The following is an 11,297-nucleotide window of genomic DNA, read 5'->3' as shown; positions in this document are numbered from 1 at the left end:
ACGTGTCTGTCTTCATTATCAAACTGTATGTGAATGCTTATATATATATATATATATATATATATATATATATATATATATATATATATATATATGGCTTATTAAAAAAAACAAAGTTTTGCACGCCGCTTTACATATTTCCATATCTGTGCCACCACCGACACAAACGTACATGTGAGGTAATCGATAACAGCCAGACCCCCGTTCTCTCATGCCCGTGACGTCAGAGAGAGGGCGGCAGACAGGGGGAGGGTTGAGCGCCAGAGTATAAAAACTCCTGGCCGAGCTCTCCGGGATCCATTCTGAGTTTTGTAAGACAGACCTATAACTGATGGAAGTACAGAGAAGCGCCGGGCACCAACAGACAAACGGCAGCACCATGTGTGAATCCACGCAGAGGTCCTGCGAGCCTCGCCGAAAGAAAATGGATGAGCGCAGTGCACCCTCAGAAATGGCCAGGATAATCACTGATCCTGCCACGGGGAAGTGCTACTGCCGTGGAAAAGTTTTGGGAAAGGTAGCGCAAGCATTCCATCGTTTTTTCTTTTCTTTTTTAAAAAAAAAAACAAACTTTCCCCCCCCCCCCTTGGGATTTACCTAACCCGAAGACAAAACATGTTAACAGTGTTTTTCCTTTTTCCAGGGAGGATTTGCTAAATGTTATGAGATGACCGACCTCTCCACCAGCAAAGTTTACGCAGCCAAAATCATCCCTCATGCGCGCGTCTCCAAACCTCACCAACGGGAAAAGGTAAGCGCGCAACTCTGATCCTTGAGCGCAGTGATGTTCAACTTATATGTTTATATATATATACATTTAAGACATGTTTTGTCTTTGCTTTCGCTAGATTGACAGAGAAATTGAGCTGCACAGATTACTACACCATAAACACATCGTGCATTTTTATCACCATTTTGAGGACAAGGAGAACATCTACATCCTGCTGGAGTACTGCAGCAGGAAAGTAAGTGCTGTTTTTTCCACATGGTAAATTTGAAATGACTTTACTGCCGCCGTGTTTCTAATGTGAACAAGACCTGCATTGCACCCAAAATCCAGCGAGGCACTACTTGGTATTCAGAATGTGCCCCACTCTATAAAGAGCTTTACTGTTTTAATTAACTGTCGAAAGTAGAAAACTTTAATGTGCTACCACGGGGTTTGAAATTAAGGGAAGTAGTCAAGTGTGATAAGCTTTTCTGCACAGAGGACAGTGCTTATATCTTGGGAAAGCTCTATAATTATTCTCATCTCTATGCTTTGTTTTTTTTTTCGCAGTCATTAGCCCATATCCTGAAGGTCCGCAAAGTGCTTACTGAGCCAGAGGTGCGTTATTACCTGAGACAGATTGTGTCTGGACTGAAGTACCTGCATGAACAAGAAATCCTTCACAGAGACCTGAAACTTGGTTAGTGATATTACAGTGCTGTGCATAATCTTTCATTGTGTGCAGGGAGAACATCATTCCTTGTAACTAAACCTCAGTCTGTACATCTAAAGAGGATCTGTGTTGTATCTTTTGCTGTGCTCATGCTTTGATCCTGGCTTGAATATCAAGTGTTCATCATCTCATTCCCTTTCTTCCCGACAGGTAACTTTTTTGTGAACGAGACGATGGAGCTGAAGGTCGGGGACTTTGGTCTGGCTGCCAAGTTGGAGCCAGCGGGAAACAGGAGGAAGACGATCTGCGGGACTCCCAACTACCTGTCCCCTGAGGTTCTCAACAAGCAGGGCCACGGCTGTGAATCAGACATCTGGGCCTTAGGCTGTGTAATGTGAGTCGGATATCTATAAATTTAGCATTAGGGAACTTTAAAAGGTTTAGTAATGAATTATTAAGAAACTATCTATATTGGCATCGGGTGTCATGGACAGGCATATTCTTGTCTTACTTCTTTCACTTAGAAATATGTGATATATGAGATAAACTACCCATGCATGTCCTATGGCATAAATAGCTCCCTCACTCAATGCCCTCTATCCTCCTCCAGGTACACTATGCTGCTGGGCAGACCTCCTTTCGAAACCACCAACCTGAAGGAGACATACAGGTGTATTAGAGAAGCCCGCTACTCCCTCCCCTCGTCCCTGTCACCACAGGCTAAGCAGCTAATCGCCAGCCTGCTTGCCAAGATGCCAGAGGACAGGCCCAACCTGGACCACATTCTGAGGCATGACTTCTTCACACAGGTTAGACACGATTGCCAACTCTATGTCACTCTATGTTGAACAATGTAAATGTCACAGCGTAGGAGTTTAACAATTACACCCCCCCCACTTCCCACCAGATGACCCACTTTGGTTCTTCACAGGGCTTCAGTCCAGAACGTCTGCCTGCTAGCTGCTGCCATTCAGCACCAGATTTCCACATCTCTAGCCCTGCCAAGAGTTTCTTCAAGAAAGCTGCTGCTGCGCTGTTTGGTGGGAAGAGGGACAAGGTCAAGTACTACGAGACTCTGAGTGAGTATTGCAACAGCATTTAAGTTCTCAGTGTACTACTTGTCACACTAATAGTTTGTATTTGAGTCTGAATTATTGCTCGAAGCACGGGCATCATTACACCTAGCGTTATGACTGAGTGTGCATGACACATTTTATCACCCTTAGGCTGGCCATGGAGGTCATCCTCTCATTTTTCTGCACTCCTTTTGTCCTTCGTAGATAAGTTAACCAAAGAGGAAGAGGAGATCTACAAGTTGCAGCATGACTTGGAGAGAACTGCCATCAGCCAACAGCACAGCAAAAAGGTGTCTGAGGTAAGAATTGAAGACGGGATATTTGCAAGAGTGTGGGTGATGTTGCAGGTAGATTCATCATAACGGCAGTTAAATAGATGTGAGAGATCACATTGAGGAGAATCCAGTGAGTCATTCTGGGGCTGTGCCAAAACTTTATAACGAGCACATTTCTCCTGAACACGCTAAAAGCACTTATTTTCAACCTTTAAGTCAACCTCTTTGCATCTGTGGGTGATCACTGAGTCATAGTAGGAAGGGATGATCTAAACTCACAGATTCTAAACCCTGTCGTCACTCATTCCCACCTCAGAATGGAAGTCTACTTCCGCCATCTGCCGAGAGCCCCGTTGCCCCGGCAACAGAGAGCCAGTCCCCGACGACGCAAGACACCATCCGTCTGATCGTCAGGGGGAGTCTGGGAAGCTGCAGCAGCAGTAGTGAATGTAAGTTCACCCACACGTTTAACAGAGCGCAGACAGACTGGAATTATTTTTTGATGTATTATGGAAAAGAAATCAGTGTTATAGAGAGCTGCTGCCATAGCTAGAGTGTTTAGTACCATTGTCATGTCAAGCTGACTGAGCACCTGTTATTGCTCCAAAAGGCCTGGAAGACAGCACGACAGGGAGTGTGGCTGAGACTGTTGCAAGTGTGCTGAGGGGGTGTCTGGAGAATATGCCTAAAGGTGAGTGAACCAACAAAGCCTTGACCTCTACATGCATGCCTTAGCTGCAATTAATAGTGCACTTAAGCTCACTGTTTCATTATACCTTTAACTGTATTCTAACCCTCCTCCTCTTTCTGTTCACCCTGCAGCCAGTGACATTCCTCAGGGCTCAACCAGCTGCAGTCTTCAATGGGTGACTAAATGGGTGGATTACTCCAACAAGTACGGTTTTGGATACCAGTTATCTGATCACACCGTGGGAGTTCTCTTCAACAATGGCACTCACATGAGCCTCCTACCCGACCGAAAGTATGTATTCTTTCTCAACGCCCTCCCTTAAATTTAAAAGTTATTAGTCACAACATTAACTTGTCTAAGCATGCTGCGGTTATCGTGTCAAGTCTTTCAAGAATGTCATCTAACCGAATCTGACCTTTTTTGTTTTATTTTGGGTTTCAGGACCATCCATTACTACGCAGAGCTAGGCCAGCGCTCTGTCTTTCCCACCTGTGAGGTTCCTGAACACTTTGTCGGGCAGGTCACTGTGCTTAAGTACTTCTCCCATTACATGGAGGAAAACCTCATGGATGTAAGTAAAAAATCGTTATTCCTCCACTCCTTTATCCATTTTTAAAAAAAAATTGTTATGTTGCTGTTATGTTCCTTTTGTATTTCCACACCCTGTAGCCTTAGAGACGTTGCAGCTTGTCTAAACCTGATGTGCTACTCTTTTGCTTTCTCAGGGCGGGGACCTTGGCACTATAACAGACTCACACATGCCCAGACTTTACCTGCTGCAGTGGCTCAAGTCAGACCGCGCCCTCATGATGCTGTTTAATGACGGCACTTTCCAGGTAAACACACATTATCACAAGAGCATAGCTGCTGCTGGGCATGCTCAGAAGAAGCGTAGTTACAAGTGCGATGCATGGCATCAAGGAGCTTTAAACCACAAATCAAATAGACAAAAAGATTGTACTCCAAACTTATCAGTTTTCTTGTTTGTTTTTATCTTCAAAGGTCAACTTTTACCACGATCACACCAAGATCATCCTGTGTTGCCAGAGGGACGAGTACATGCTGACATACATTAACGAAGACCGCGTCTCCAAAACCTTCAAACTCAGCTCCCTGTTGAAGTCTGGCTGCCCTACTGACCTGCGGGAGCGCATGGTGTATTCCCTCAACATGCTTCTGCAGAGATGCAGCTAAACCTACACAGAGCGTGTGCTGGACAGACGAGCAAACCTACCGAACGTGTTACTGCGGTGGAATGAGGATGCCGAAAGACGAGTGGATTTCAAGGATGGATTTGAGCAGAGTAAATTAATCTAGCCTTGCGGTATCATAATCACTCGGGCACCAGTGCGAGGTGTGGAAAAAAATAAAAAAGCAAGAGACTGAAAGACTGAGAAACTGAAATGTAGCACAATAACTGTGGATGGAAAAGGGCTGACTTGTATGTGGATTGTTGGAAGGAGAGAAAGGAGGGCGTATGTTGGTACGAATGCGATCCCCAAGTGTTTTATGGGGATGGGGAAAGAGGGATATTTGGGAAGTAGAGAGAAATGCTGGGCTGGCACCAGCTTCACTGTATAGAGTATAGCTGAATTAATCCAGAGGGAATTCATATATTGATGCTCTGAATGTCAGAGCCTGACTGTGGAATAATGTAAATGTTGTACAGCTTATGTCGCGGCCAACTCACCAGTGCAAAGGAATTACTGGCTAATATGTGAGGATGCTACAGAGTTTGGCTGTGTGTATGAGTGAGTGTGTGTCTGAGTGGGAAGGGTGTAATGTCACACTAACTTTAAAAACTGTGATTTGTTCTCTTTACTGACAGATGGGTTCAGCTTATTAAGTTGAGAACCAAAGGGGTGATATGGGGGAAGGGGGCAGGAGGAGAAAATGACGTTAAAACAACAAAAACAACTAAAAAACTAGTACCATACATCCTCTGAGGATCCCTTAAGAGCCATTGTCACCTGGGTAAAAAATGTCCTGCATAACTTATTGTGTAAAAAAGCGCAGTATTTATTTATTTAATAAACAAGCTTTTTCTATTAAAAAAAAGAGTACTTGTCCTTTTTTTGGGGGTGTGGCCACAGTCAAAGATGTTCCCGACATCAGCCAGTAGGTTGAATGTAAGCTTCACCCCACTGCTGTGCATGTGCATGGGTGAATGTGAAGTGCTGTAAATTGATTTTTACAGCCTTGCTACGTTAAAAGACAGTATACAAGTGCAGACCTTTCACTGTTGTCATTTTCAAACTCCCTGAAGATGTTGAGATGTTTCGTGCCGTTACTCTTTCTGAGAGTGGCCTTAATAATAGATTAGGGACATGCCATGTATTAGGGTTATTCTCAAACATACTTGGGGGAGCGGGGGCTGCCCTTGTTTCATAAGAAAATAAGCGGTTCCTGTTCAGTGTGGTGAGAATTAGATTCAAGCTAATTATGCCCATATCTGTGCAGTGGCCTAGGTCAAAGCAAGTATTTTATCTTCCCTGTGTTTAAACTTGCAGCAGGAAATGGGTGCAGTGAGAGAGATGGGTTGATAGAGGTTGTGTTTACAGCGCAGTTGTTTATACCGTGGTTCAAAGCCTTTTTTCTGCAGAGTTTTCTTCTGCAGTGATAAATGGAAGACGGCAAAGATGAGTGACTGTGCAATATGGCTCGCCTTGTCTCAGAAACACATGGGTTTGTTGGATTGTTCAGAGGAAGAGAAAGAGAGAAGACATTGACAGTGACGTAAAGCTACGAGGCGAGACGCAAAACGAAAGAGCTGGCCCGACTATGTCAGCGATTGCATCACAGCTTTTAAGGCAACGTGGCTTCAGTGGTTCTTGGACATCCTTTCACGTTCACTGGCTGTAACCATAGAAACAAGCCAGCACTGACCAATTTTGCTCGAGTCGGAAATCGATGAGGGCTGCGTGTAAGACACCTGCCACGGCGTCTCCTCGTTGAGAGCCAGAGCTCGTGTCATCACACAGTTGTGATAAAATTGTGTAACTTGTGTCTTTTGGTCAGGCTTTTCGCCGCTCTCTCTTTGTTCTCCACCGCGAGTATTTGATTTAGCTGTCTGCTGAGCACCTCTTCACCTTCCCGGCTTATGTAATGATGGAAGTTGAACATGGACGCTTGAGTCATCCCTTTGGATGCTATCTCAGAATATCTGTGCTCTTCAGAGTTCAATAATGAATGCCTCATGCATAAACACACCCACACAGACAGAACCAGAACAGGAAGTAGCCTGCAAGAGTTGCTCAGGAATTATTCATGATGACACCTCCGGGTCTGAGTGTGTGGTTTTTTTGACATTAATGGCCTCTGAAATGGATGCATCTGTCAGACAGAAATAGATCCCATTGTCGATGTAAAGTTCTTTTGCTCTTCAAGGGCATTTACCGCTGGTCCTAACATCTTAACATGAGTGCAGCATCTCTGTCTGATGGATACACTGGGCAGAGCTAAATTGACAACGGGATGGTAACTCTTTCTTAGCAGGGTAGAGGTAGAGGGGCACTTACTCTAAGGTTGTTTGATCGAAAACAAAGCGACAGCCTGTGGGGACGAAAAATGAAGCCAATGCGAAAGCATCTTAAATATTGAGCAGGAGATGATTTCACTTGCTGCAAAAGACATTCTGCTTAGCTCCTTTGCTGCAGTAAACACTTACATATGACGACATTGTGATTTCAAGTTATACTGATGCCTTTGAATTCAGTTATACCACAGTAAAGTCAAAAAGGAGGCCTATGAATATGCAGCATCCCTTGATCTCCTGGCTAGATTCGCTCCTCATTCATCACAGTGAAAGAACAGTAAAAGAATTGTTTATTCACAGAAAAAATTCTTCTTCTTCTTCTTTTTTTTCTTTTTACTGGGAACACATAAAAAACAAAAAAACAAAACAAAACCTGTAGTATATAGTAGTGAAAAAACAAAAACTTTTCTGTCATTTACCGTTTTTTTTTTTTTTACTTATTACTTAATTACTTTAGTGTAGTGTACTTTAGTGGGGCAATTGTGGCTCGAGAGTTGGGAGTTCACCTTGTAATTGGAAGGTTGCCGGTTCGAGCCCCGGCTAGGACAGTCTTTGTGTCCTTGGGCAAGACACTTCACCTACCACCTACTAGTGTTGGCCAGAATGGCCGATGGTGCAGCCTTGCTTCTGTCAGTCTGCCCCAGGGCGGCTGTGGCTACAACTGTAGCATGCCTCCACCACTGTGTGAATGGGTGGATGACTGTGTGTGTAAAGCACTTTGGGGTTCCTAGGGGGGACTAGTAAAAGTGCTATACAAATACAGGCCATTTAGTATGATATGCCATGGGGAAGTTCTTAGGAAAATCTGTAAACTTATTTAGATGCATTTTTTAAAAGGCCAAAACATTCTTCACATTGTCCAAAGCTGTCTTTTGGGCTGGACTGGAATAGTCGCCAGGCTGATTCTGGCCCCTGGACCTTGTCCCGTCCCAAGGGAGGAAGTGTGTAATCTGTTCCATGTGTTTGTCTATTTGTTAGCAGTCTAACATCCACAGTTTTCAAGATATCGCATTTGAATTTTGTGTGATGGTAGATGCTAATAACAGCTTTTTAATATTTTGGTGGTCAAGGTCAAGGTCACGTGAAATGTGAAAATCAGTAAAAACTTTATATTTCCTACATTATTTATGGATCATCTTCAAACTTCACTATACATTGATATACTATGACTCGGGCGACATGAGTAAGTAGGCTAAGCCTTTGACCTTGACCTTCATTGTTAGTGCCCAAGGTCAAAGTTGACCGTGACATTTTTTTTTTTCAAAAAACCATATGAAGAAAAATAACAAACGAAAGAGCAAGGTGACAACTATACAGCACATGTTTTGTTTTTGTTTTTTTATATGATGCCTTGTCATGTGACAATGATGCCATAACAGGCTGACATCATTGTACTAATAAAAATATCAAAGTTTTGGTAAAGCCCTTACCCTTCGTGGGGAGTTGAGCTCTCTGAGTGCTCTTATTAAAGTTTAGTTAGGAGCATATCCACTTTGAAGCACAGATGCTTTTTCAAATTAACTGAAACATACATAGCCACTACCTGCTCCAAAAAAATCCAACATGTTGACGGCCATCAAGCTAATATTGAGGGGTCAGCACGCAGAGTCCTGAAAGTGGGTGATGTTATGGTGGCTAGATCATACATATAGATGATTCTGCCAGTGAGTCAGTAAATGTTACCCAACTAGCTGCATTGGCTTTTTGTGAGTAAAGCACTTAACCTTGCAGAGACCAAAAAGGAAAGCAGTGCAAGCTTATTTGATGTTCTTAGTGTCACTGCAGTTTGGAGGGAAAATGTTTAGACTTGCTAGTTTTCAGTGTCACCCACACAACGCTGCTACTCTGCTATGTCACGTTGACGGTGGGAAAAGTCTTGTGCACGCGGGCAGGCTTAGCTCTGGAACGAGTCTAAGCTGAAATGACAAAGGCGATCTTTATACCTCAGCGTCTATGATGAAGTTCTCTGCAGGCCAAAGAATGAGTCAGTTTAGTATTAAAAGTGATGGTAGGCATATTTTGCTTGAAGAGAAAAGCACTCTTTCTTATATGTACACACTGGGATGCACTCGAGGGATTAGAAAGCCTTTGCATATGAAATGTCAGCGCTCCTCCTCCTACTATGTGTACAAAAACAGATGTACTGTAGAAAGAGCTGGGATGACTGTAGCTTTGCCCATTCTCTGCTGTAGCCTACATTATTGAACAGAGCGATGAGCAATGCTCAGCAGTCATACTTGCAAAGTTGACAGCATAAACTCCAGCTAATTACTGTAATCTTATTAAGAAAATGTGCTTCCTGAGTGTGCTCAAGCATGCCAAAAATGTGTGTGCACGTGACTGCTTGTCAGTATGTTTGGTTTTCTTTGAGGTGTTCAAAGACGTATAATGTTCCCAATGAGTCACCCTGCACGATGCAGTGGCCATTCAGTGGCTCAGTAGAGTGACGTTCATGTTCTCCCATCTGAATCCTATAATTTCCTACAATCAACTCTCGGAAAAGGTCTTTTACTCCGGCTGAAAATAGAACCTTCTTGAGTCTAAAATACTTACTGCTCTATTCATGGATCACAGAGTTGTCCAGCTCAATTTCAGAGAATGTAAGAAGGATAAAGGCAGATTTCATGAGCAAAAGCAAACATCACTGGATCACTGCTTGTATTTTATTCCAATAAAGGTTAGTTTCTTTCACTTGCACCATGTTGTTAGAGACGGGAATCAAAAAACGGTACTAAATTGTGTAATTTCATGTAAAATGCATATCACATGCAAAATGTTTTTAGCCACATGTAAGCCTGTTTCTACCAATTCTACTCTGATGTTAAAAACATGCATTAGTAATCAATAAGGGTATTGGTAAAGATCTAACCTTTCACCAGAACCAGTAACACAACTGGTAAATTAGCAGTTTTCTATACTATCCAGTCATTCACAGTTTCCACAAGATAATAATTTTGTCTGCTGCAGTTCTTCCTTTTCTCAAACGCACTCTATTAGTTAAATGCTTGAGCTTCGTCTTTTATTAAATGCATCTAATTACCGCATAATTACATGGGGAGGGGGTTCTTTATTCAGATATTAGTCACATGTGTCAGACTAACTATACTGGAATGAACCGAGATGAACCACTGCAGACAGCCTGCGTAACAAGGCTGTTGGATTGTCGTACACTGTCTCATGCTGTGGATGAGCATCACAGGCGCATCATTATATTTCAGTGACTGATTTTTTTTTTTTATTTCTTGTGTGTCCCTTTCTAAGGACAGATTGTCTTACGTCTTCGCTGACTCTGCCAGCATCCTCCTGTGTGATGTCAGTAGAGAATGTGACTTGCTGGTGATTTCTATAAACACATCACATGAATGTGTGGGCAGACCTCTGACCAGAGAGAAAAGATGAAACTAAAAGGGGGAAAAGTTTATAAATCTGCAAGAGGTTTATCTGAAATGAAAAATTCTGCCACGTAGAAGTTTTAATCCATTATTGCTAGCAGAAAATCGCACACAATTAACTGGGATGATTCAATTAGCTTCTGCCTGTGGGGACTGAATTGCTTTTAGAGCCTGCATTAAAAGGGGGGCAACCTCTGGGGGTGAGAAATAAAGCCAGCATAACTTCCTAAAACTGCAGTTCCTCTAAAAGCAGCTCAGTCCCTGTAGACTCTCATGTTAAAATACCCAACTCTGCAGCAGATGTTTACATCTTGGTCAGTGAAATCAATAAATAAATAAACTTTTGCTGTCATTAGATTCTCATTAGCTTCAGTTCTACTAGAAGTCTCAAGCATCTGTGTTGTGTCTGTGCTTTTTAGAGCACTGTTAATGCAACTGTGTTACCAAAAAAATGACTTGCAGTTTAGCTAATTCCACTAAGAGGCCAACCGAGAAGCCTGTGCTTCTGTTTTGGGGAGTGAAACTGTGGTATTTTAATCGTCTATTACTTACCATGAATTATTTGGTCTGGCACGGACCCATGCAGTGTCCATGGAGGCATTATCCGATTAGTTACAAGTGTGCTCTCTTGTCCTCAAACATGTGGTTACCATTATCTTTCACATACCCTCTATGGCATTACCACATAAAACACGATACATAATACAGATTTTCTGTAGACCGTTGATTAGGATAGCACAAACAGTCAGACCTGTCTCTGTCACCAGCATTACAGGCATTTGGTTGCAATTCCTGTGGAAACTAAAGCTCGTCCAAAAGTCCTGCAGCATCCTCCCATCCATTTCATTATAGCGTTGTGGTTTTACACATGATCACTGAAATGCATCGGGTTGGGAGATAATTATGGTTTGGTATCGCTAAGTAAAAATTCCATCCATACCAGCAC

The 11,297-nt window shown here is 42.8% G+C and overlaps 1 protein-coding gene across 2 annotated transcripts; it reads left to right on the top strand.

The window, feature by feature from the left end:
• Window positions 1-164: 164 nt before the first annotated feature.
• On the top strand, window positions 165-5,482 carry plk2b (polo-like kinase 2b (Drosophila)). 2 transcript variants are annotated; one of them, XM_006789783.3, is made up of 14 exons: window positions 165-517; window positions 644-751; window positions 849-965; window positions 1,280-1,409; window positions 1,593-1,776; window positions 1,993-2,191; window positions 2,290-2,461; window positions 2,663-2,757; window positions 3,050-3,182; window positions 3,344-3,424; window positions 3,556-3,715; window positions 3,866-3,995; window positions 4,150-4,260; window positions 4,427-5,482. In XM_006789783.3, exons 1-14 carry the CDS (start codon window positions 332-334, stop codon window positions 4,616-4,618), a joined length of 1,998 nt encoding a protein of 665 aa, XP_006789846.2. In that variant the 5' UTR covers window positions 165-331; the 3' UTR covers window positions 4,619-5,482. The 2 variants fall into 2 exon arrangements, with proteins under 2 accessions (XP_006789846.2, XP_006789847.2); XM_006789784.3 differs by having other exon boundaries at window positions 167-517; window positions 2,314-2,461.
• The last annotated feature ends 5,815 nt before the right edge of the window (window positions 5,483-11,297 follow it).

The sequence above is a fragment of the Neolamprologus brichardi genome, chromosome 12, assembly GCF_056152115.1.
Source record: "Neolamprologus brichardi isolate AB-2024 chromosome 12, ASM5615211v1, whole genome shotgun sequence".
Classification (NCBI taxonomy): domain Eukaryota; kingdom Metazoa; phylum Chordata; class Actinopteri; order Cichliformes; family Cichlidae; genus Neolamprologus; species Neolamprologus brichardi.
The sequence above is the reverse complement of the archived record's forward strand: the minus strand, read 5'-3'. Positions and strand labels throughout refer to the sequence as shown.

Bases quoted from the DNA above. Each gene is read 5' to 3' on its own strand.
- plk2b (XM_006789783.3), top strand. From the start codon at position 332: ATGGAAGTACAGAGAAGCGCCGGGCACCAACAGACAAACGGCAGCACC. The intron at 1,777-1,992 runs GTGAGTCGGATA...ATCCTCCTCCAG, and splicing joins TGGGCCTTAGGCTGTGTAAT to GTACACTATGCTGCTGGGCA. The intron at 2,758-3,049 runs GTAAGAATTGAA...TTCCCACCTCAG, and splicing joins ACAGCAAAAAGGTGTCTGAG to AATGGAAGTCTACTTCCGCC.